The sequence below is a fragment of the Coregonus lavaretus genome (genome assembly GCF_964263955.1).
Source record: "Coregonus lavaretus genome assembly, contig: SUPER_36_unloc_1, whole genome shotgun sequence".
Classification (NCBI taxonomy): Eukaryota; Metazoa; Chordata; class Actinopteri; order Salmoniformes; family Salmonidae; genus Coregonus; species Coregonus lavaretus.
This window is the reverse complement of record NW_028167175.1, coordinates 1,960,275-1,987,222: the sequence shown is the minus strand read 5'-3', so window position 1 is coordinate 1,987,222 and position 26,948 is coordinate 1,960,275. Positions and strand designations below refer to the sequence as shown.

At 42.4% G+C, this 26,948-nt stretch overlaps 2 protein-coding genes across 2 annotated transcripts in view; both read right to left on the bottom strand.

Moving 5' to 3' along the window:
• Positions 1 to 25,541, bottom strand: part of LOC311111064 (A disintegrin and metalloproteinase with thrombospondin motifs 3-like) — a gene marked incomplete at both ends in the record, with an annotated part of 39,955 nt that extends 14,414 nt beyond the window's left edge. The window contains 4 exons of the mRNA XM_084189062.1: positions 1,042 to 1,147; positions 9,562 to 9,718; positions 16,623 to 16,706; positions 25,263 to 25,541. Of these exons, the coding sequence (XP_084045188.1) occupies positions 1,042 to 1,147; positions 9,562 to 9,718; positions 16,623 to 16,706; positions 25,263 to 25,541 (626 nt within the window). The remainder of the gene's footprint in view (positions 1 to 1,041; positions 1,148 to 9,561; positions 9,719 to 16,622; positions 16,707 to 25,262) is intronic.
• Positions 1 to 26,948, bottom strand: part of LOC311111094 (A disintegrin and metalloproteinase with thrombospondin motifs 14-like) — a gene marked incomplete at its 5' end in the record, with an annotated part of 276,043 nt that overhangs the window by 193,313 nt on the left and 55,782 nt on the right. The gene's annotated exons all lie outside the window — the stretch shown is intronic.

Genomic DNA, 26,948 nt, shown 5'->3' with positions numbered 1-26,948 from the left:
CCTATACCCTTGGCTTGACTCTGCTCCATAGGGGGCGCTGTTGAGCTGCCCACGGTGGGCAGAAGTAGAACACTTCAGCGTTTATATCTATCTATCTATATATCTATAGGTCTGTCTGTCTGTCTGTCTGTCTTCTCCCTACCTATCAGTAACAGTAATAGAAAAGTGTCAAACTAACAGTAAGGTGGATTTACAGTCTAAACTAACAGTAAGGTGGATCTACAGTCTAAACTAACTGTAAGGTGGATTTACAGTCTAAACTAACAGTAAGGTGGATTTACAGTCTAAACTAACAGTAAGGTGGATCTACAGTCTAAACTAACAGTAAGGTGGATTTACAGTCTAAACTAACAGTAAGGTGGATCTACAGTCTAAACTAACAGTAAGGTGGATTTACAGTCTAAACTAACAGTAAGGTGGATTTACAGTCTAAACTAACAGTAAGGTGGATTTACAGTCTAAACTAACTGTAAGGTGGATTTACAGTCTAAACTAACTGTAAGGTGGATTTACAGTCTAAACTAACAGTAAGGTGGATTTACAGTCTAAACTAACTGTTCAGTCCATGTATAATTCAGTCAATGTATAATTCAGTCAATGTATAATTCAGTCAATGTATAATTCAGTCAATGTATAATTCAGTCCATGTATAATTCAGTCAACGTATAATTCAGTCCATGTAGAATTCAGTCCATGTATAATTGGAACAGCAGTCACACAGACTTGTTGCAGGTGAATTATTCGATGATAACTTGAAAGAAAATAACTGGAATTACAATTTACTTCCTGAATTGACCTACCTGAAATGGAATTGACCCCCATCTGGAGTGTGTCTATGTTCTGTGTCCCAAATGGCACCCTATTTCCTTTGTAGTGCACTACTTTAAAGAAAAGAGAAACCCACACACAGCTCTTGCTTGTATCCCTTTAGTTTATTCAAGCTATGGGCTCGTCGGTCCCATAAGGCTCTGGTCAAAGTAGTGCACTACAGGGGAGTAGGGTGTAATTTGGGACGTAAACCCATGTGTTGCGATGACTTACACATGTCCGGTCTCGTGTGCGACCACAAAGGCCGAGGAGAATCCGTCCTCGTGGTTCAGGGTGCAGCTCCTCAGAGGGTGGCACATGCCCGTCACCGGGGCGTAACCTAGGCAACACAGACCACACACAGCACTGATAACAAACTGCTAAGCAGGCATACCCAGAGACGAAGGGTTGTATACCTGTCATATCACACCTGGGTTCAAACACTACTTGAAATCATCTGAAATACTTTAGCTGTGCTTGATTGAGCTTGCCTGGCACTATGGAACCAATGGAATAGTGCAAACCCCGCCCCCCCTGGCACTCTAGGCAGACTAAAGAAGGTGCTTAAAGTTTTCACATTTTAAAAAATATTACTTGAACCCAGGTCTGGTACATATGCGTCTCTATGGCTCTGATCAAACCATGGTTATGATGATGTGGTTGGTGGTGTTGGATTAAGGTGAGACTAGGTCGGCCTGCTTTTAGATGTCTGTCTGTGTTTCGGAGAGTCTTGAATAACAATTGATCTAATAAATCATACATAAAATCATACATTTCATGTCTTCGTCAGTGGTCAACTTAATCTACAAAAGGTGGCCAATTAAGAACACATTCCTATTTGCAACGACAACCTGTCATATAAAGTACCCATTGCGTTTGCAGTAGTTTTGTGTACAGGAGAAATAGCACGTATATTCTCCTGACACTGGCAGGTAATTCTCTAAATTCTCAGAATGCATGCACATTTTACAGGTGGTAGTTGTGTCAACAAAGCTACTGCGTAAAAATTGCTGCTAATATAGGATGTTCGATTGACTTCAGCTCCAAGTGTTTTTTTGTTTTTTTTTACATAAGAGAAAATTACGAATGATCCCAACAGAGCCAATGCTCTTATATATATAGTGTGTAATAATGTATGATAGATACTTCCTGCCATTAACAACAAACTGCTAATTGGAAAACAAATCAGAACATCTAATATGAAAATGAACACAGTCTGTAAAGCATGTTGTCTTAATGTGTGTCTCTTCCTAAATGGCACCCTATTCCCTGTATAGTGCACTACTTTTGACCAGGGCCCATAGTGCGCTTCATAAGGAATAGGGTGCTATTTGGGACAAGACGCACATGAAGAAGAAATGCTTTATAGTCTGTGTTCATTTTCATATCAGATGTTCTGATTTGTGTCCAATTAGCAGTTTGTTGTTAATGGCAGTAAGTATGTGTCTCTGTTGGTAGCTAATACATGCTGCTGGACAGTTGAGTAAAATGGCCGTTAAAAATATACCGTGTCAATAATCAGGAAATGCCTAAAGGAAGGAAATGATGCTATGAAAAAATGGACACTGTCAAACTTTGAGAAAGGGCTGAAGCTGTTGTCTCCTCTATGTATTAATATAGAAACCTGAGGCTTTGACAGGAAGCTTGAAAGCATTTTTTAAACCCAGCACAGACAGACCAACACGAGCTTGACAAAACCAAACACAACCATATAACATAACCCAACAATACAGTAATAACATATATTTAAACACAAAGCAGAAAGGACACATGAATACAACTACTATACTATATATAAGTACTATACTATATATATAACTACTTTACTATATACTATATATACACTACCGTTCATAAGTTTGGGGTCACTTAGAAATGTCCTTGTTTTCAAAAGAAAAGCAAATTTTTTGTCCATTAAAATAACATCAAATTGATCAGAAATACAGTGTAGACATTGTTAATGTTGTAAATGGCTATTGTAGCTGGAAACGGCTGATTTTTAATGGAATATCTACATAGACGTACAGAGGCCCATTATCAGCAACCATCAGTCCTGTGTTCCAATGGCACGTTGTGTTTGTTAATCCAAGTTTATCATTTTTAAAGGCTAATTGATCATTAGAAATCCCTTTTGCAATTATGTTAGCACAGCTGAAAACTGTTGTGCTGATTAAATAACTTTTGAACGGTAGTGTAACTGCTATACTATATACTATATATAAGTACTATACTATATACTATATATAAGTACTATACTATATACTATATATAACTACTATACTATATACTATATATAACTTCTATACTATATACTATATATAACTACTATACTATATACTATATATAACTTCTATACTATATATAACTACTATACTATATACTATATATATAACTACTATACTCGATCAAGAGATGTGCAGTGATTCAGATTAGCTAAGCGTTTTGTTTGGTTCAGAAGCACATTGTTGTTGTTGTTCAAACAGATGATCATGCTCTCTGACCATGTGAAGACCTTTGGCATGCAGGTAAAAAGCAGGAAATGCAGACACAGACAGATACTGATGGATGGGGCTGCTTCAGTTGGCCATGTCCCAAATGGCAATCTCTCTACAGAGGACTACGTCTAGTCCCTCTACAGAGGACTACTTTTGACAAGAGCTCTATTGGCCCTGGTCAAAAGCAGTGCACTACGTAGTGAATAGGGTGCCATTTGGGACGTATCCTCTGTGGTGATTAGCTAGAACCCAGCAGGCAAAAGTGGTTGCAATGATGTCAATATAACCACATTTCAACCTGTTCTGGTTGTAATCTGGTTGTTGTAATGACGCTATTTTATCTAACTCTGCCTGATGGGAAAGAACTACAATGAACATGGTGGCATCCAATGGTTACGTTATAGTTATATCCAATGGTTATGTAATAGTTATATCCAATGGTTATGTAATAGTTATGTAATAGTTATATCCAATGGTTTTGTAATAGTTATATTCAATGGTTATGTAATAGTTATGTAATAGTTATGTAATAGTTATATCCAATAGTTATGTAATAGTTATGTAATAGTTATATCCAATGGTTATGTAATAGTTATGTAATAGTTATATTCAATAGTTATGTAATAATTATGTAATAGTTATATCCAATGGTTATGTTATAGTTATGTTATAGTTATGTTATAGTTATGTAATAGTTATATCCAATGGTTATGTAATAGTTATGTTATAGTTATGTTATAGTTATGTAATAGTTATGTAATAGTTATGTAATAGTTATGTAATAGTTGTTATAGTTATGTAATGGTTCTCCCGAGTGGCGCAGTGGTCTAAGGCACTGCATCGCAGTGCTAGCTGTGCCACTAGAGATCCTGGTTCGAATCCAGGCTCTGTCGTAGCCGGCCGCGACCGGGAGACCCATGGGGCGGCGCACAATTGGCCCAGCGTCGTCCAGGGTAGGGGAGGGAATGGCCGGCAGGGGATGTAGCTCAGTTGGTAGAGCATGGCGTTTGCAACGCCAGGGTTGTGGGTTCGATAAAATAATGTATGTGCTAACTGTAAGTCGCTCTGGATAAGAGCGTCTGCTAAATGACTAAAATGTAAATGTAAATGTAATAGTTATATCCAATGGTTATGTTATAGTTATATCCAATAGTTATGTAATAGTTATGTAATAGTTATGTAATAGTTATGTTATAGTTATGTAATAGTTATATCCAATGGTTATGTAATAGTTATATCCAATAGTTATGTAATAGTTATGTAATAGTTATCCAATGGTTATGTTATAGTTATATCCAATAGTTATGTAATAGTTATGTAATAGTTATGTAATAGTTATGTTATAGTTATGTAATAGTTATGTCCAATGGTTATGTAATAGTTATATCCAATAGTTATGTAATAGTTATATCCAATAGTTATGTTATAGTTATGTAATAGTTATATCCAATGGTTATGTAATAGTTATATCCAATAGTTATGTTATAGTTATGTAATAGTTATATCCAATGGTTATGTTATAGTTATATCCAATAGTTATGTAATAGTTATGTTATAGTTATGTAATAGTTATATCCAATGGTTATATCCAATGGTTATGTAATAGTTATATCCAATAGTTATGTAATAGTTATGTAATAGTTATCCAATGGTTATGTTATAGTTATGTAATAGTTATGTAATAGTTATGTAATAGTTATCCAATGGTTATGTTATAGTTATGTAATAGTTACAATACACACAACAACAAAAAAAAATGTATGCACGCATGACTGTAAGTCGCTTTGGATAAAAGCGTCTGCTAAATGGCATATTATATTATTATTATTATAGTTATGTTATAGTTATGTTATAGTTATATCCAATAGTTACTCTGTTTATAGGAAGATGACGTTCCCTATTATATGTCATTGACATAATGGTGTCGTATGATCACCACTTATGGAATGAATCAGAGTAGGGCTTAATTCTATTTCAATCAATTCAGGAAGGAAACTGAAATTGGAATTGAACCCAAACCTGGTTTGAATGACTTAGTTAGAATGACTTAGTTAGAATGGCTTAGTTAGAATGGCTTAGTTAGAATGATGGACGGTGTTTCTTCTTCCATAAAAGTTGAGTAGCTCATCACCTATTTAAATGCTGCAAGCAAAATGGCACAACATGAAAAGCAATGGAGCTAAGCTAGCTAAGCCCTTTATCTGAAGACAGATAAAAGATCCTCTAGAGAATGTGGGCTATATACATTCGCATGAAAAAGCCATGGTGAGCTTTGCATGGTAGAATATGAGAAGGAGTTGCAGCGGCTATAGTGCAGCAGCTATAGTTATACACTGAACAGAAATGTAAACGCAACATGCAACAATTCCAAAGGTTTTACTGAGTTACAGTTCATATGAGGAAATCAGTTCCTATGAGGAAATCAGTTCATATGAGGAAATCAGTTCATATGAGGAAATCAGTCAATTGAAATAAATTCATTAGGCCCTAATCTATGGATTTCACATGACTGGGAATACAGATATGCGTCTGTTGGTCACAGATGCCTTTTTAAAAAAGGTAGGGGCGTTGATCAGAAAACCAGTCAGTATCTGGTGTGACCACCATTTGCCTCATGCAGCGCGACACTTCTCCTTCGCATAGAGTTGATCAGGCTGTTGATTGTGGGCTGTGGAATGTTCTCCCACTCCTCTTCAATGGCTGTGTGAAGTTGCTGGATATCGGCGGGAACTGGAACACGCTGTCGTACACGTCGACCCAGAGCATCCCAAACATGCTCAATGGGTGGCATGTCTGGTGAGTATGCAGGCCATGGAAGAACTGGGACATTTTCAGCTTCCAGGAATTGTGTACAGATCATTGCAACATGGGGCTGTGCATTATCATGCTGAAACATGAGGTGATGGCGGCGGATGAATGGCACGACAATGGGCCTCAGGATCTTGTCACAGTTTTCTCTGTGCATTCAAATTGCCATCAATAAAATGCAATTGTGTTCGTTGTCCGTAGCTTATGCCTGCCTATACCATAACCCCACCGCCACCATGGGGCACTCTGTTCACAACGTTGACATCAGCAAACCTCTCGCCCACACAACGCCATACACGCTGTCTTCCATCTGCCCTGTAAGGGTTGGTGTGAGGTGTGACCCCAGGTGCGGTGCAGGAGAGACAGTAGGCAGTAGGCAAGGATGGTGAAACAAGGATCTTTACTGGTGGTCCAAAAGAAAGGATACAAAACAACAGACTATTCATGAAAACAAATGAGGAGCACATAGGTCTCCAAAAAACAGGCTGACAACAAACAATACGAAATACTAACTCTGACTGGAAAAACACAATGACACAGGGAGAACACCTTCTCGAGTACTCCATCACGTGATCTGACACTGATACGTACTGCTTGACATCAAGGAACTAGCAGAGAAAACTGAGCAAGGGAACACAAGGAAGTGAGAGCATAAATACAAAAGTGAATCAGATAGCCACAGGTGACACCAATAGGCAGATAATTAGTCCCGACTGTGAGTGAGGAGGTGTCTATGGTTGTCGGAGGATGACACCTAGTGGGTCGCTCCGGAACTGCGACCCACTCCTGTAACACTGCCCAGTACAGTTGAAACCTGGATTCATCCGTGAAGAGCAAACTTCTCTAGCGTGCCAGTGGCCATCGAAGGTGAGCATTTGCCCACTGATGTCGGTTACGACGCCGAACTGCAGTCAGGTCAAGACCCTGGTGAGGACGACGAGCACACAGATGAGCTTCCCTGAGACGGTTTCTGACAGTTTGTGCAGAAATTATTCGGTTTCAGACGATCCCGCAGGTGAAGAAGCCGGTGGTGGAGGTCCTAGGCTGCCATGGTAACACGTGGTCTGTGGTTGTGAGGCCGGTTGGACGTACTGGCAAATTCTCTAAAACGACGTTGGAGGCGGCTTATGGTAGAGAAATTAACATTACATTCTCTGGCAACAGCTCTGGTGGACATTGCTGTAGTCAGCATGCCAATTGCACGCTCCCTCAAAACTTGATACACCTGTGGCATTGTGTTGTGTGACAAAACGGCACATTTTAGAGTCGCCGTTTAATGTCCCCCAGCACAAGGTGCACCTGTGTAATAATCATGCTGTTTAATCAGCTTCTTGATATGCCACACCTGTCAGGTGGATGGATTATCTTGGCAAAGGAGAAATGCTCACTAACAGGGATGTAAACACATTTGTGCACAACATTTGAGAGAAATACACTTTTTGTGCGTATGGAAAATGAAACGTGGGTCCAACACTTTACATATTGCGTTTATATTTTGGTTCAGTATAAATCCCAGCTATATATTCCATGAATGATAAGAGAGGATGACATGAGTCAGTAGTGTAGATAGATAGTGTCATAAATGAGCCTATAAATAAAACACTCTTTACATTCAACATACCTGTCAGTGGTTACCGCTCCAGCCAGAGGACAATCACATACATTCAATAACAAAACCTTCATCACCCATCATTAATATCATCAGAATTGCATTGAGATGTTAAAGATGTAAGATGTTAAAGTTTAAAATAAAGCGTTAGATAGATTCTGGACCATTTCCACGTTTTTTTTTTTTTTTTTGCTGACTCGTTATCAATGGGAGTTGCCTCTAAGGTCTCTTGGTCTTTATTTGGGTGTACAATCCTCCAACTCATCATAAAACTCTAGCAACAGAGTGTGATATTTACCCCTAAGCCTGGAAGGTTGTTCCCTAGTTTGAAGAGGCCAGTCCCAACCCCATCCCACAGTGCCTTAGAGACAGGCCTGTTGTGGCCGTAACATCGCTGGTTGCTATGGTAACATTTGAAGTGTGACAAGCAAAGCAGATAGATTCTGATTCTCTTTTAAAACATGACATGTGCTTCAAAGTTAAACAAAGTCAAAAGTCAATATGTGACAGTGAACTTCAAAAAGAAGGTAGTTGTAGATGTTGGTTTCACCAAAACCTTGAGTTGCAGTGATCAAGTCTCAAGAAATGGTGTTGTGCTTCTGGTCGTGTGGTGACACAAAACGACTGTTCAGATCTTGTTCCCAAAATACATACTGTCATGTGGATGTGTACATTTTATAACAAATACTAAGTAAAATATCTTCAACACAACTTTCAAACACTTTACCTTGAACTTGAAGCGTTTCCTCTAGAGGTTACTCAGAGAGAAAATAGTTACTGTAGTAAATGACATGAGGCGGCAGGTGGCTTAGTGGTTAAGAGCGTTGTGGCAGTAATCGAAAGGTCGCTGGTTCTAATCCCCAAGCCGACTAGGTGAAAAATCTGTCGATGGGCCCTTGAGCAAGGCACTTAACCCTAATTGCTCCTGTAAGTCACTCTGGATAAGAGCGTCGACTAAAATGTAAATGTACTGACATTCTTTGTCTTAAAATGATTTCAAGTCTATTGGGTAGTAATGTCTATCTTCATTCACTTGTCTTACAAATAGACAGAGTGGGAGTACTTTAGTACACATTGATTCAAACCATGATGATGTAAGTAGAGATGATCTAAGATGAGTTGTATTACGTAAAACAACACAGAGAGGACATCTCCTAGTTCTGTTTAATTAGAAGTTACATAGAGACTTCCTGGAAACTAAAAAAACACTAGAAAATGGGAATATCAAAAAATTCTGAGCATTTTCATGTTTTTTCCCTACATGCCAGAAAATCTTTTGTAGATCTGATGTAATTTTTTTTTAAACATAGGTTGGCACCAATGCCCAGTCAGTCAGCCAAGTGTTGGAAAATACTCAATGATGTACTCAGTGTTATGTGAGGTCACCACTGGCAGATGTACGCATGCTCAGGACCATGTCTGCGTCCCAAATGGCTCCCAGTTTCCTTTATGCACTACTTTTGACCAGGGCCCATTGGGTTCTGGTCACAAGTAGTGCACTATATAGGGAATAGGGTGCCACTTGGGATGGACAACATTGCTGGACCACAGCAGCAGCTGCCTGCTTTCCCTGTAAGTTCCCAGCAGGGTTGGGGTCCATTCCATCACTATTCCGACAATTCTGGAAGTAAACTGACATTCCAATTCCAATTGAAAAGCAATAAGGGGAAACAAATCTGGGATTGGAATTTGGAATTGGAATTGAAAAGGAACTGACCCCAACTCTGTCAAGTTTCCAGAGACCTTACCTGAGCAAGACTTGAAAGGAGCCAACCCTTGTGAATGGAAGGAGATATCTGTGGTATCAGTCTGCACAGGCCTCGATCGAGAGAAATACAGTACCTTGCATACCTGCGGGACCAAAATCTTGCCTTGTGAGGAAGATGGCATGGTCATGGTACTCAGCGTGATCGGGGTCCCGGCGCTGCTGCGTGTTGGCCCAGCGACACACCTGCTCCAGGCTACGGGACGGGTTGCCGCGCTCGATCAGGCTGATGGACTGGGGGTGAAAGAAAATACAGTTCTCCTTTCAGAAACAATCTACGAGTCTGATCCCAGATCTGTTTGTGCTCTTGCCAACTCCATTGCTGTCATTGTTAAGCCAGTGAGTGACAAGGAGTTGTCATGATAGCACAAACAGCTGGCACTCAGGCTAACAGCCTACCATAACTACTGAGCTGGCACTCAGGCTAACAGCCTACCATAACTGCTGAATGGTATCGTCTCACAGTGTTTTATCATCATTATTACTCTTACTCGCACTCGTTTAGCAGATAGCGGTTATTTCAAAATGGTTTTACCTGCAATGATCGGGATCAGCACGCTTGTTTTAGCTACTTGAGTTGAAAGCACTGATTCTTATTTTGCTCTGGATAACAGCATCTGCTCAATGACTAAAACACCATGTCTTTAATAGTTATATATTAATTTGTACCAAGTCGGTTGAGAACATACTCTATGTACCTAGGGTGTACTACGGTCCCTGGTCAAAAGTAGTGCACTACATAGGGAATAGGGTGCCATTTGGGATGCTGTCCTATTGTTTTACAGCAACAGCCTGGAGAATGTTCTAGTGGTTGAGGAGAGGATTACGTGAAGGACTATCAGGGGTCTGCGACAGACGTCCACAGGCCAAAAATCAGCATGCAAGTCATTATTTTGTCCCACAAGTCTGCTCCGACTTCAGAGCAATCTCGTTTGAGAGCGCTAGAGCGTAGAATAATTTCACGAATTTACGAACGCCCTTCACCTCGTAGAATATGACAGGCGTCGTAAACATTGGCAAAAATAACTGAATTATATTGTTGCCAGCAGCACAGTTACAGTCGCTAACCTTTTAGACAGTGCTTAATTTGTAAATCGGGAGGTTCCAGAAACTTGAGCGCTAGAGGGGGGTGACCTGGGGAGTTCTGAGGTACCCAAACATATAATTGCATTTGCATAGAGCAGTGGAGTAGAGGCACTTACAGAAGTTGTACACATGGGGAACATTTTTAGTAGCCAGGAAAATATGGGCCTTTTATAAACGCATTTCATGCAATTCTACGTCCTTTTACATGACTGGAGACTTTGGCAGAATCTTTTTTGAATACTGCACAAATGATCAAAATGGCAGGCTACTTTGACACACTGACAAACTGAGAATCTGAGATCATTAAAAACAACCTTGTCTTGAATCCATCAGTAGCCTAGGCCTAGCTGTGTGGAGACGCACATATTGTCGGCTACAATATGAGGAGGAAATTATAGTCCTAAAAATACTTTCACTGACTCACCGAATAATGTGCAGCTCACTCACTGGTGATTGTCGATGCGCTCGTGCCAAAAGCCTATCTCTCACTCTCTTTTGTAAAACAATATTTGGAAGTTGATCATATATTTTGGTAGCCTACAGCATTCTCTTTTAAGCAGGAGCCATTTGCTTTCCAACCTGTGTTTTCCCTCGTTGTATTTGAAATATTGAGAAAGGCCTGTTTTGTCTGCGTGCTGTTTTTTTCACTGACAGATTAGCCACGCGTTCCCAACTGTAGGCTTTATTCCTTGTTAGTGGGCTATAATCCACAGCTAGGATATTTTTTTTTTAAAGAAGCTATTGATCCTCTGTGGCTAAATGATAGACCTTCTCATGGTATACTAGGCTATTCTGAACGATTTCGTTTATTTCTGAACAGACTTTGGCAAATGTATTTCAATGTATCGGGGTTGCTGCAGTTCCTCCAGAAGCCTTGGCGCAGCTGTGATTCTATAAGGAAATAAGTGCAACGCTGGAGAGATGAGAGTTGCAGGCTCATGTCTATTGGAGCAGAGAGAGAGGGAGAGAGATCATAGAAAGTGAATCTCATTCTAGTTATGCGAGAGATACTGACGTGCTTCTCACACAGCCACGGCCAACACGCGTTGGTCTCAAACATAGGTTACAATGTTGTGCAAACCATAAACCCGGACCGGCCCACCCCCCAAATCATCTCTTAGAATATTAGTCCCGGGCTGAAAATCGACTTTTTCACATTACATTTTTTGGTGGGTGCAGGAGAACTAACGAAGAGGAAACTCCAATTAACTTTTATTTTGAATTTTTACATTGTAAAAAGTGAAAAATATTTTTTCATGCCACGAGAGGTACCGGATCCAGCCAAATAGGTTCCGGAACAAAACGGTCGAAAAACGGAGAGGTGCCGGATCCTGTTCCGGCAGGATCCGGCCCAAATTAAGCACTGCTTTTAGATAACATTCAAACAGTCTAACCAGCTCCGTCCACTAGGGCGAGTCAAATGGTGTGAGTTGTTCTCTCATTAGTTTCTGGTAGTAGCTAGCTAGCAGGCTAGATAACTTTAGCCAGTTATATTTGATTTATATATTTTATTTAAGTGTCATACACCTAACGGTCCCCAGCCCACATGGGCTTACATCACACTACTAAACAAAATAAAACTGTCCTTGTACACAAAACAAAATACACTTAGCGTGCTTAGCTTGGGTGCTTGACTGCCATTGTGAGGTCAGAATGCTCGGATCAACCCTACTTCTCGGCCAGAGCATCCAGTGAGCGCTCTGAACGCTCCGAGAACAAAACACTCTGAATTTAGAAATGAACCATCTGACAACGTTCTGAATTTTACTTACTACCCAGAGCGCACTCTGACACACTGGAGGTAATTTAGGAACGACCCTACGGTGGGCCCTGAGTTTGTCCTGAGCACATGACCTGGCCATGAAAAACTCTGGGCCCAAATTGACCCTTCGTTAAGCCCCCGCCCCAGAAGTTTGCGGAAACCAATCACAGCACTCTGTCTCTAACCAAGCTGATGTCCAACCTCCTCGGATAAGCTCTCATTTCAATAACATGGAAGCCAATGTTGATTTTTTTATTTTTTTTTATATATATTTAAAAATGGCTAAATAATTGAACAGTGCACCAGGAGTACTTTCTACTTGATTCTGAATTGATTCAATGGAGAATTTTTTCGAATCCGAAATGATACTTTTGTTACATTGTTTGCTAGCTGGTTAGCTATCTCTCAGTGTCATTGTCCACCACTGAAAATGCTGCTAACGCTAGCTACCTAGTTAGTATAACTTGTTTTCTCCAAATGTATGCTAGTGAGCTAAGTGAACACAACTCATCGGCTGTCAACATCAGAATACAATTTGAGAGCACTAGTTAGCTACAGAACTTGATTTTATCAGGTTCCCGTGAAGCAATTGTCCTCACAGTCCACCACAACATACCCGAGAGTGTCCTGATTAGCAAGCGGTAGTGTTTAATTTCCTTGTGTAGTAAAAACACAGTTTGAGGTCATCGTAAGGGGTTTTCTCCAGTGGTCTGAAAGGGGGAATTGGGCTTCCCAGGAAAATGTTGTCTGAGGTTTGCAATAGTAACCCAGGGAGCGTGGCTTAGTGAAGGGTCAATTCTACTCAATACATTTGGCCTGGAGTTTTTATGTCATATGGTCAAGAAAAACATATGGTCAGGATACATTCAGGGTCCTATACTAGTCAACAGGTCAGGATACATTCAGGGTCCTATACTAGTCAACAGGTCAGGATACATTCAGGGTCCTATACTAGTCAACAGGTCAGGATACATTCAGGGTCCTATACTAGTCAACAGGTCAGGATACATTCAGGGTCCTATACTAGTCAACATATGGTCAGGATACATTCAGGGTCCTATACTAGTCAACATATGGTCAGGATACATTCAGGGTCCTATACTAGTCAACAGGTCAGGATACATTCAGGGTCCTATACTAGTCAACATACGGTCAGGATACATTCAGGGTCCTATACTAGTCAACAGGTCAGGATACATTCAGGGTCCTATACTAGTCATCAGGTCAGGATACATTCAGGGTCCTATACTAGTCAACATATGGTCAGGATACATTCAGGGTCCTATACTAGTCAACAGGTCAGGATACATTCAGGGTCCTATACTAGTCAACAGGTCAGGATACATTCAGGGTCCTATACTAGTCAACAGGTCAGGATACATTCAGGGTCCTATACTAGTCAACAGGTCAGGATACATTCAGGGTCCTATACTAGTCAACATATGGTCAGGATACATTCAGGGTCCTATACTAGTCAACAGGTCAGGATACATTCAGGGTCCTATACTAGTCAACAGGTCAGGATACATTCAGGGTCCTATACTAGTCAACAGGTCAGGATACATTCAGGGTCCTATACTAGTCAACAGGTCAGGATACATTCAGGGTCCTATACTAGTCAACAGGTCAGGATACATTCAGGGTCCTATACTAGTCAACAGGTCAGGATACATTCAGGGTCCTATACTAGTCAACAGGTCAGGATACATTCAGGGTCCTATACTAGTCAACATATGGTCAGGATACATTCAGGGTCCTATACTAGTCAACAGGTCAGGATACATTCAGGGTCCTATACTAGTCAACAGGTCAGGATACATTCAGGGTCCTATACTAGTCATCCAAAGGGCAGACTGTGAGTAAGCCACTGAAACACCCACTGGAGAGGAGCTCGACTCGACCATGTGTGTTTCTATTCACATGAGGTGTCACTATTCATTATTGGACTGCAGTGAAGGAGGTGAGAGTCAAGTGGAAATAGTTGTGCTAGGAATCAAACACAACTATGATTCTGCTAGGAATCAAACAACTGTGATTCTGCTAGGAATCAAACACAACTATGATTCTGCTAGGAATCAAACACAACTATGGTTCTGCTAGGAATCAAACAACTGTGATTCTGCTAGGAATCAAACACAACTATGATTCTGCTAGGAATCAAACACAACTATGATTCTGCTAGGAATCAAACACAACTAGGAATCTACTAGGAATCAAACACAACTATGATTCTGCTAGGAATCAAACACAACTAGGAATCTACTAGGAGTCAAACACAACTATAATTCTGCTAGGAATCAAACACAACTATGTACATTAACAGAAGATGACAGAGGTGTTCTATGCTTACTGCTGGTAGCCATACATACTGATATTTACCTAGACTACCCTGAAACCTGGTCCCGTTCTACCGCACCAGTACAACCCTTCAATCCCTTAACACAAAAGGTGTTGAAAAGGCGAGAAAAAGAGGCCTTCAAAGCTATACTACCTCCAACAAAATGACTGCTGTGCCTTTGGTTGAGTAGCTTCTGAGCTGGGAGTGGGACAGAGGGTGCATCCCAAGTGGCACCCTATTCCCTATATAGTGCCCTTATGGGCCCTGGTCAAAAGAAGTGCACTATATAGGGATTAGGGGAACATTTGGGACGCAGCCAGAGAGACACGTTGAGCGTGTTGGAGCTCATCTAGTCAGGGTTGTATAAACACACTCTCTGTCTGTCTCAGCCAACCAGAACAGAGAACCAGCCAGACACAGCCAACCAGAACAGAGAACCAGCCAGACACAGCCAACCAGAACAGAGGACCAGCCAGACACAGCCAACCAGAGACAGAGAACCAGCCAGACACAGCCAACCAGAACAGAGGACCAGCCAGACACAGCCAACCAGAACAGAGGACCAGCCAGACACAGCCAACCAGAGACAGAGATGTGCTGGCTCAGGGATAAGCAGTCAGTTCAGTGCAGACAGATTGAGAGCAAAGGGTGCTACCTCGCTCTCCAACCAAGATGCAGGATTTGAGGATCCAAGTGAAGAGGAGATTCAGCAGCTCTTGGAGGCCAGTGGAAGTTGATGATCATGTTTCTTTATGGTTCAAAGTAAAACCAACATGTTTTGGTGCTTCTTCAACAATAAAAAAGCATCCTTATCAATGTCCACTGTCCTCCAAGAGCTACTAAATCATATTTCCTCTTTACTTCAGTGCAGATAGATTAAAGAAGAACAGCAATATGATGGAGAGAGGGACAGAGAGAGGGAGAGGAAGAGGGAGAGAGAGAGGAAGAGGGAGAGAGACAGAGAGAGGGAGAGGGAGAGAGAGGTTATTTCAGAGGGGATGGAAACGCCCCCCCCCCGAAATATGATTATCCACCCTTAATGCCCCACATTCTCATTGGGTCAGAGTGCTGTCTATCTGAGCTCAGATTGGAGAGAGAAAACGGTGTGTTTCTTCTGGCAGTTTAGCTGTATTACAGTGCTGGCTTTAGGACAATGCGGCCGGCTGGTGAGAAGGCTGTTTAATTGGCTGGCTGGCTTTAGGACTATGGAAAGCGCAGCTGCAGTGATCGAACAGCGCGACTTCCCTCTCAATTGAGTTGACGAAAGCTGTGCGGAGGTGGTCCTCTGTAGCTCAGCTGGTAGAGCACAGCGCTTGTAACGCCAGGAGGGTAGTGGGTTCGATCCCCGGGACCACCCATACACAAAAATGTATGCACGCATGACTGTAAGTCGCTTTGGATTAAAGTGTCTGCTAAATGGCATATTATTATTATAAGATGGCTAGATAATTGCTGTTTGACTTGACAGCTAGCTAATAGTTCATGTCTATAGGCGATGGCATGTGTTTGTTCTAGAATGTTGTTTAAGTCCCTGTGTAGAAAGGCAGTAAATCAGCTTCAACTTTCCAAAAATTCCCTGGAGGGGGGAACAAATCTTTAGATGGGAGGTACCACTGAACATCAAACTTGAATATGGATCAAGATGGATCACTTCAAATTGATTTATTTGAATAGATTAGGGCAAATACAAATTAACAGTTGAAACAGTTATTCAATACAATGCATCCTAGTTTAAGCCAATTTCAACACTATTTGTGATACAATTAGTTGATTTCCCATGGCCACCCATTACTGGTTCTTGGTCCCCCCATCCAAAAAATCCTAGAATCGCCCCTGGAGAGAGAGAGAGCGAGAGAGACAGAGAGACAGAGAGAAGGAGACAGAGACAGTGCGAGCGACGGGTGTAATGTAATGTCTTACCTGTCTGTGATCAGGAAGAGGAAAAGTCTTACCTGTCTGTACCCGACCATGATCATGCGGACGAGGACGATGTTGATGTTGGTTCCCAAGGACTCATCGTGGTAGATCTCATCAACCTAAAGGAAGCAGCCAGAGAGACAAACAACATCAATGTATTTATTTAGTGAATTCCTTTAGCCAAGCCATTGCTTCCGGTCCTGCTGAGTTGAGGGAGGGTCTGTAGGCCTCCGCTGAGTTGGTAGATTGGACAGACCTTAGGAATGTGGTGCTTGGTTTGCTCCACCCCACAGGCACTAAGGGGGCTTGCTTTAATGCCCCATCGGTGGAGGTTGGCGAGGCATGGGCCGGAGGCACTCAAGCTCTGTGAAGGAGTCTATAGCCAGGTCCCAGATCTGTTTGTGCCGTCTTGCCAACTCTTATGTCACTAAAGCTCTGTGAAGGAGTCTATAGAGCACGTCACATCTGGCAAACACACAGCTGTTAGTTTGTTTAGCTTTCGAAGGATAAGGCAGCCAGCCAGCCAGCCAGGGCCGGCCTTTCAGAAGGATAAGGCAGCCAGCCAGCCAGGGCCGGCCTTTCAGAAGGATAAGGCAACCAGCCAGCCAGTCAGCCAGCCAGCCAGGGCTGACCTTTCAGAAGGATAAGGCAACCAGCCAGCCAGCCTTTCAGAAGGATGAGGCAACGAGCCAGCCAGCCAGGGCCGGCCTTTCAGGAGGATAAGGCAACCAACCAGCCAGCCTTTCAGAAGGATAAGGCAACCAGCCAGCCAGCCAGCCAGGGCCGGCCTTTCAGAAGGATAAGGCAACCAGCCAGCCAACCAGGGCTGTCTCTCTCACAAAATATCTCTATTCTATCTACAACTGGTATCTATGCTGCTACAGTAAAAAGCCCCTATTTCAAATACTCTCTCTTAACATTAACAATAAACATTAACTTGCATCCATAGCTCTGTCTATGAACTTGAGTGGTTGCATTTCTCCAGCACCATCCCTTAGCTGTTCACCCTCAAAAAAGTGGTGGGTGTTCACTTTGTTGTTGTTTAAATCCCAGATTGCCCCTTTAACACTAATATCATGCTAATAACCTGTAATACTCTGACATAGAACCTGACAAGACAAGCACCCCTACTGAACAATAACCTATAATAATCTGACATAGAACCTGACAAGACAAGCACCCCTACTGAACAATAACCTATAATAATCTGACATAGAACCTGACAAGACAAGCACACCTACTGAACAATAACCTATAATACTCTGACATAGAACCTGACAAGACAAGCACCCCTACTGAACAATAACCTATAATAATCTGACATAGAACCTGACAAGACAAGCACCCCTACTGAACAATAACCTATAATAATCTGACATAGAACCTGACAAGACAAGCACACCTACTGAACAATAACCTATAATACTCTGACATAGAACCTGACAAGACAAGCACCCCTACTGAACAATAACCTATAATAATCTGACATAGAACCTGACAAGACAAGCACCCCTACTGAACAATAACCTATAATAATCTGACATAGAACCTGACAAGACAAGCACCCCTACTGAACAATAACCTATAATAATCTGACATAGAACCTGACAAGACAAGCACCCCTACTGAACAATAACCTATAATACTCTGACATAGAACCTGACAAGACAAGCACACCTACTGAACAATAACCTGTAATACTCTGACATAGAACCTGACAAGACAAGCACCCCTACTGAACAATAACCTATAATAATCTGACATAGAACCTGACAAGACAAGCACCCCTACTGAACAATAACCTATAATAATCTGACATAGAACCTGACAAGACAAGCACCCCTACTGAACAATAACCTATAATAATCTGACATAGAACCTGACAAGACAAGCACCCCTACTGAACAATAACCTGTAATACTCTGACATAGAACCTGACAAGACAAGCACCCCTACTGAACAATAACCTGTAATACTCTGACATAGAACCTGACAAGACAAGCACCCCTACTGAACAATAACCTATAATAATCTGACATAGAACCTGACAAGACAAGCACCCCTACTGAACAATAACCTATAATAATCTGACATAGAACCTGACAAGACAAGCACCCCTACTGAACAATAACCTATAATAATCTGACATAGAACCTGACAAGACAAGCACCCCTACTGAACAATAACCTATAATAATCTGACATAGAACCTGACAAGACAAGCACCCCTCCTGAACAATAACCTATAATAATCTGACATAGAACCTGACAAGACAAGCACCCCTACTGAACAATAACCTATAATAATCTGACATAGAACCTGACAAGACAAGCACCCCTACTGAACAATAACCTATAATAATCTGACATAGAACCTGACAAGACAAGCACCCCTCCTGAACAATAACCTATAATAATCTGACATAGAACCTGACAAGACAAGCACCCCTACTGAACAATAACCTATAATAATCTGACATAGAACCTGACAAGACAAGCACCCCTACTGAACAATAACCTATAATAATCTGACATAGAACCTGACAAGACAAGCACCCCTACTGAACAATAACCTATAATAATCTGACATAGAACCTGACAAGACAAGCACCCCTACTGAACAATAACCTATAATAATCTGACATAGAACCTGACAAGACAAGCACCCCTACTGAACAATAACCTATAATAATCTGACATAGAACCTGACAAGACAAGCACCCCTACTGAACAATAACCTATAATAATCTGACATAGAACCTGACAAGACAAGCACCCCTACTGAACAATAACCTATAATAATCTGACATAGAACCTGACAAGACAAGCACCCCTACTGAACAATAACCTATAATAATCTGACATAGAACCTGACAAGACAAGCACCCCTACTGAACAATAACCTATAATAATCTGACATAGAACCTGACAAGACAAGCACCCCTACTGAACAATAACCTATAATAATCTGACATAGAACCTGACAAGACAAGCACCCCTACTGAACAATAACCTATAATAATCTGACATAGAACCTGACAAGACAAGCACCCCTACTGAACAATAACCTATAATAATCTGACATAGAACCTGACAAGACAAGCACCCCTACTGAACAATAACCTATAATAATCTGACATAGAACCTGACAAGACAAGCACCCCTACTGAACAATAACCTATAATAATCTGACATAGAACCTGACAAGACAAGCACCCCTACTGAACAATAACCTATAATAATCTGACATAGAACCTGACAAGACAAGCACCCCTACTGAACAATAACCTATAATAATCTGACATAGAACCTGACAAGACAAGCACCCCTACTGAACAATAACCTATAATAATCTGACATAGAACCTGACAAGACAAGCACCCCTACTGAACAATAACCTATAATAATCTGACATAGAACCTGACAAGACAAGCACCCCTACTGAACAATAACCTATAATAATCTGACATAGAACCTGACAAGACAAGCACCCCTACTGAACAATAACCTATAATAATCTGACATAGAACCTGACAAGACAAGCACCCCTACTGAACAATAACCTATAATAATCTGACATAGAACCTGACAAGACAAGCACCCCTACTGAACAATAACCTATAATAATCTGACATAGAACCTGACAAGACAAGCACCCCTACTGAACAATAACCTATAATAATCTGACATAGAACCTGACAAGACAAGCACCCCTACTGAACAATAACCTATAATAATCTGACATAGAACCTGACAAGACAAGCACCCCTACTGAACAATAACCTATAATAATCTGACATAGAACCTGACAAGACAAGCACCCCTACTGAACAATAACCTATAATAATCTGACATAGAACCTGACAAGACAAGCACCCCTACTGAACAATAACCTATAATAATCTGACATAGAACCTGACAAGACAAGCACCCCTACTGAACAATAACCTATAATAATCTGACATAGAACCTGACAAGACAAGCACCCCTACTGAACAATAACCTATAATAATCTGACATAGAACCTGACAAGACAAGCACCCCTACTGAACAATAACCTATAATAATCTGACATAGAACCTGACAAGACAAGCACCCCTACTGAACAATAACCTATAATAATCTGACATAGAACCTGACAAGACAAGCACCCCTACTGAACAATAACCTATAATAATCTGACATAGAACCTGACAAGACAAGCACCCCTACTGAACAATAACCTATAATAATCTGACATAGAACCTGACAAGACAAGCACCCCTCCTGAACAATAACCTATAATAATCTGACATAGAACCTGACAAGACAAGCACCCCTACTGAACAATAACCTATAATAATCTGACATAGAACCTGACAAGACAAGCACCCCTACTGAACAATAACCTATAATAATCTGACATAGAACCTGACAAGACAAGCACCCCTACTGAACAATAACCTATAATAATCTGACATAGAACCTGACAAGACAAGCACCCCTACTGAATATAGTTCACACCAATGTGCTTCCACTCGACAGCACAGGAGTGGAAGCACTCCCCTCTACAGAGATAGAGAGAATATGTGTGTGTGTGCGTCTGTCTGCTCTCTGCTGGTTTGGTTTTGCATACATGGAATGGGATGCTGCTACCCACAGTGAGTGGATGATAATGGTATGGTGCTATCCACAGTGAGTGGGCGGTAGTGGGATGCTGCTATCCACAGTGAGTGGGCGGAAATGGGATGCTGCTACCCACAGTGAGTGGATGATAATGGTATGGTGCTATCCACAGTGAGTGGGTGGTAATGGAATGCTGCTATCCACAGTGAGTGGGTGGTAATGGGATGCTGCTATCCACAGTGAGTGGGTGGTAATGGGATGCTGCTACCCACAGTGAGTGGGTGGTAATGGGATGCTGCTACCCACAGTGAGTGGGTGGTAATGGGATGCTGCTACCCACAGTGAGTGGGTGGTAATGGGATGCTTCTATCCACAGTGAGTGGGTGGTAATGGGATGCTGCTATCCACAGTGAGTGGGTGGTAATGGGATGCTGCTACCCACAGTGAGTGGGTGGTAATGGGATGCTGCTACCCACAGTGAGTGGGTGGTAATGGGATGCTGCTACCCACAGTGAGTGGGTGGTAATGGGATGCTGCTATCCACAGTGAGTGGGTGGTAATGGGATGCTGCTACCCACAGTGAGTGGGTGGTAATGGGATGCTGCTATCCACAGTGAGTGGGTGGTAATGGGATGCTGCTACCCACAGTGAGTGGGTGGTAATGGGATGCTGCTATCCACAGTGATTGGGTGGTAATGGGATGCTGCTACCCACAGTGAGTGGGTGGTAATGGGATGCTGCTACCCACAGTGAGTGGGTGGTAATGGGATGCTGCTACCCACAGTGAGTGGGTGGTAATGGGATGCTGCTACCCACAGTGAGTGGGTGGTAATGGGATGCTGCTATCCACAGTGAGTGGGTGGTAATGGGATGCTGCTACCCACAGGGAGTGGGTGGTAATGGGATGCTGCTACCCACAGTGAGTGGGTGGTAATGGGATGCTGCTATCCACAGTGAGTGGGTGGTAATGGGATGCTGCTATCCACAGTGAGTGGGTGGTAATGGGATGCTGCTATCCACAGGGAGTGGTGGTAATGGGATGCTGCTACCCACAGTGATTGGGTGTGTTTGGTTCTTTTTAATGCTTCTCATGCTGGTGCTGTGCCTTGTTGGCCACGGGGCTGTGGAGTTGTTCTCCCTCTATTCTTATGAGTTGTGATTCAACAGGCAACCATGTGCCATATCTTGTTAAAACATTGGCACGCGTCCAACGAAACCACTGTTATTATGCAATGGCTGAACTAGTCTGACCTAGAAATGCTACGATGACTGCCATTTGGCCCCATAATGATGCTCTGGAATGTGTGTGGACTTAATGGAGGAGGTTCAAGCCAACATGGAATTCCAATCAAGAGTCAAACCAAGTCTGCACTGTAAAAAAAGAAGAAAAAAAAAAAATTTGGTTCCACCGCTTTTTTTTTGTTTACTCAACTTTTTGGTCAGTGTTACCTGAACTAATAGAGTATAGTTGGGCCAAACTTACTGTAGCTCCAACTTGAGAAAACGTAGGCAGAAATTCAGTGAACATAAAATGATGCATTTACTCAATTTGTCTCATATATTCATTCAACTAAAATTATTATTTGTGCATCTTAACTAACAAAGACGCTGTGGAACTAGTTACACACACAGTGGTTTTAATATACAATGTTTTCAACTGACATATTTGACACTGACATTGTGTATGTTCATTTATACAGTAATTGTTATTCAACATGTTCTCACCTGGGATTTGAACTCACAACCTCTTGGTTCACAGCATTCCAATCTTCCTGTTACGCCACCATGTCTGTGTCAATGACTGAGTTCACCTGTATTGCTACACTTTGCACATCAAAGTAAATCTCAGCTCTGTTAAAAGTACACTCAAGAACAACTACGTTATTTATCATAGTGATTCAGGAGTTACATTAAAACAGAGTAATATGCCCCACCAACAATAGACAAGTACACAGAAAACCCTCAAATTGCTGAAATAAGTAAATACAATGAATGATGAGAGAATAGTCCGATTAACTGATAGTAGACAGACATGGTGGTTTGGCAGGAAGATCGGCATGACGTGAACCAAGAGGTTGTGAGTTCTAATCCCAGGTGAGGACATGTTGAATAATAATGACTGTATAAATGCACAATGTCAAATATGTCACGACTTCCTCCGTGGCCGCCTCCTCTCCCTGTTCGGGCAGGCTTCGGCGTTCGTCGTCACCGGCCTTCTAGCCACAGCCGCTCCTCATCATTTGTTTAGTCTTGTTTAGTACACACACCTGGTTCATATCCCCTCATCAGTACCTGCGTAAGTGTTCCCTCTGCACCCTTGTCTTTGTGTGTGTGATTGTTTATTGTGGAGGAGAGAGAAGCTCGGTGGAGCTCCGTGTATTTTGTATCGCCGGGAATATTCCCTGTGTGCCTTGTTTTTACGCATTAATTCTGTGGTTCAGAATAAATCCTGTTATTCTGTGATTTACCCTCCTGCGCCTGACTCCTTCAAAATCACCTCAGCACAAAATATGTCTGTTGAAAACGTTGTATGTTAAAAGCACTGTGCCCAAATAATAATTTCTAGTTGAATGAACATATGAGACAAGTTGAGCAAACACATCATTTTAAGTTGACTTTTTTTTCCCCCCTAGGTTTTCTCATGTTGGAGCTAAGTTTGGGGCCCATAGGACTCTGGTCAAACGTAGTGCACTATGGAACAGGGGGCCATTTGGGATGCAGGATAAGTAACATTTCCATCCGAGCATGTTTGATCCTCATCAAACCATCCTCTACACGTCAACACTCCCTCTAGGGCCCTATACAGTCCATCAACAGCTTCAATTTGTGGTTTGCTGAATGCGGTTTGAGGAAAAGAACCAGGGATGGGTGGAGGGATTTTGGAATCTCGTTTCTTTTTCCATAGCTACATACAGAAGTCTTAGAACAGGAACACTCACGCTTGGTTATGGATCATATGATTATCAACATGCCAAGTCGGCTGACTGGAGACCAGTAGAGACCAGTAGACACAGGGTTCATTGAGTTCGACATTTAAAAAAACCAACCTTTCCGCAGGTGACTCCTTAACCTGCTGTCCTAGAAAACATATATGCTATGAAAACATACACGTATGCTATACATACAATCAGTCTCCTATAGTTGGTTTGGTTTGAGCTTTGTATGTCTGCCCAGACATGAACTTGACGTACGGTGACGCTGCGGGTTACTAGACTAGTTTGTGTGAATATGTCTCGAATGCTTTACTGCGTCATTTAAATTTTTCTTCAAGTGTCTATTACAGGAAGTGTCTATTACAGGAAGCTTTATGGATGAAGTAGGCTACCATAGGGCCTCCCGAGTGGCGCGGCGCTCTATGACATCGCAGTGTTACCGGCGTCACTACCGGCTGGGATGGAACCGGCTGTGACCGGGAGTCCCATAGGGGGCGCCGCACAACTGGCCCAGCATCATCCGTGTTAGGGGAGGGTTTGTCCGGGGAGGGTTTGACTTGGCTCATCACGCTCTAGCGACTCCTTGTGGCGGACCGGGCACCTGCAGGCTGACTTGGGTCTGTCAGTTGAACAGTGTTCCCTCCATTGGTGCAGCGGGCTTCCGGGTTAAGCGGGCGTGGCGTTAAGAAGCGTGGCGTGGCGGGTCATGTTTCGGAGGACGCATGACTCGACCTTCGCCTCTCCCGAGCCCGTTGTGGAGTTGCAGCGATGAGACAAGATCATAATCACGAAATGTGGGAGAAAAAGGGGGGTAAAAGAAAATACCATGTAGCCTACTGTATAAGCTATTGGTGAACTATGTAATAACTATGTAGGACATTATATAGGATATTGACCACAACAAAACATGGAAAATAGATGTTATTCTCTTCCAGGTTTATACATGATTTAACAATGAAGTGTACAGAAACAATCACAAACATACACACACAAACACGCCCAGATATGTTTGGACAACACTAGACCCCGGCGAGTTAGGTGACGCGGTGACCTCCCAGCAGAGCGGCGGCGGGACATATTGATTTATATGTGTTGGTGACAGTCTCTGTTTACCAGAATACAGGAGGTCTGAGCTGACGCAGTTTTGGTTTTCTAGTGATGCTTTAAACCCAGCGGAGGGAGGCCCTGGGATGGCCTGCCTAGCGGAGGGAGGCCCTGGGATGGCCTGCCTAGCGGAGGGAGGCCCTGGGATGGCCTGCCTAGCGGAGGGAGGCCCTGGGATGGCCTGCCTAGCGGAGGGAGGCCCTGGGATGGCCTGCCTAGCGGAGGGAGGCCCTGGGATGGCCTGCCTGTCTACGATGTCATTATGCCAGTCAGTCATAAACGCAGTAGTCCTAGTGATGAAGGTGCTGCACATGCCGCCTCTCAGGTTGCTCTAAGTACGGAGGTGCTCCTTACAAGTTACAGTACCGAAATAAGGAAGTGTTTTTTGCTGGGCTCTCTGTAAACTATGTCATTCAGGTAGCTTAGTGGGTAAGAGCGTTGTGCCAGTAACCGAAAGGTCGCTGGTTCTAATCCCCGAGCCGACTAGGTGAAAAATATGTCAATGTGCCCTTAAGCAAGGCACTTAACCCTAATTGCTCATGTAAGTCGCTCTGGATAAGAGCGTCTGCTAAATGACGTAAATGTAAATAATGTAAATAAACCCAACTGGGGGAGTCGACACCAAGTTCTCCAAAACATGGTGTAACGTACACCCTCTTCCAAGGACCCATCTCTCACCCTCTTCCAAGGACCCATCACCCATCTCTCACCCTCTTCCAAGGAGCCATCACCCATCTCTCAGCCTTCTTTCTACTCATCTTATCTGTGCACATATCGCTGAATCGAGAGGGAAGAGATGTCTAACACACTTGATAAATGATAAGAAAAATGTCAGTAGGCACGACAGCACACACTGTTTAGAACACCACAGCACAAATATATACTCCCTCCGTTTATAAAGCATGACACAAACGACTGTGTAACTGACGCAAGACTGGAACTGGGCAACAGTCCAACAGTTTACACAGCAAAGGAATGCAGACTAGGTCTACCCAGCAACCAAACAGCCTTATTCATTCACTTACAGAAAAGTCATTCAGCTATTTTAATGAAACAGTGTATAATGTAAAGTAAACTCGGATGACCCCCAGATTCCCCTTGACTTTTGTGATGTGATGTATTCATGTATCTCCATACTGAGTTGAATGCCGACCTATATAAAATGTTGGGTTGACGTTGGACCTTTAAACTGAGCAGCTGTTGGAACAAGGAGGGCGACGTCAGAAATAGCCACAGCCTTTTCCAGCCATAGTGAGTAGGCCTACTCTAAACATCATGAATGTTATTCAATGTAGTTTCAAAAACTTGCACCACACTCCTGTAGTACATACCACTGATGCAGATTAAATCTCCTGCATACAGTCTTTAAATCGATCCGTAGTCTTTTTTATTTTATTTACAAAAAACCTTTACTAGCGAAGGGGAGGTGCCAAACCAAGTGGCACCCTATTCCCTATATAGTGCACTACTTTTCACCAGGGTCAATTGGTCAAAAGTTCTGCACTATAAAGCTAGTAGTTAAAATAGGGTGCCATTTGGAACGCAGCCCAAACGGTCAATGGCTGCTCTGCCTGTGCTCAGCTGAGCTCATTACTCACAGAGCATCGTTCGGAATTGGATTGTTTTTGTCTGAACAGCAATGAGCTCAGCAGCTGTGATGAGCTAGCTGGAGGGCTGGAGGCGTTGGGATATATATCTCTCCCTGCCTGCCTGCCTTGTG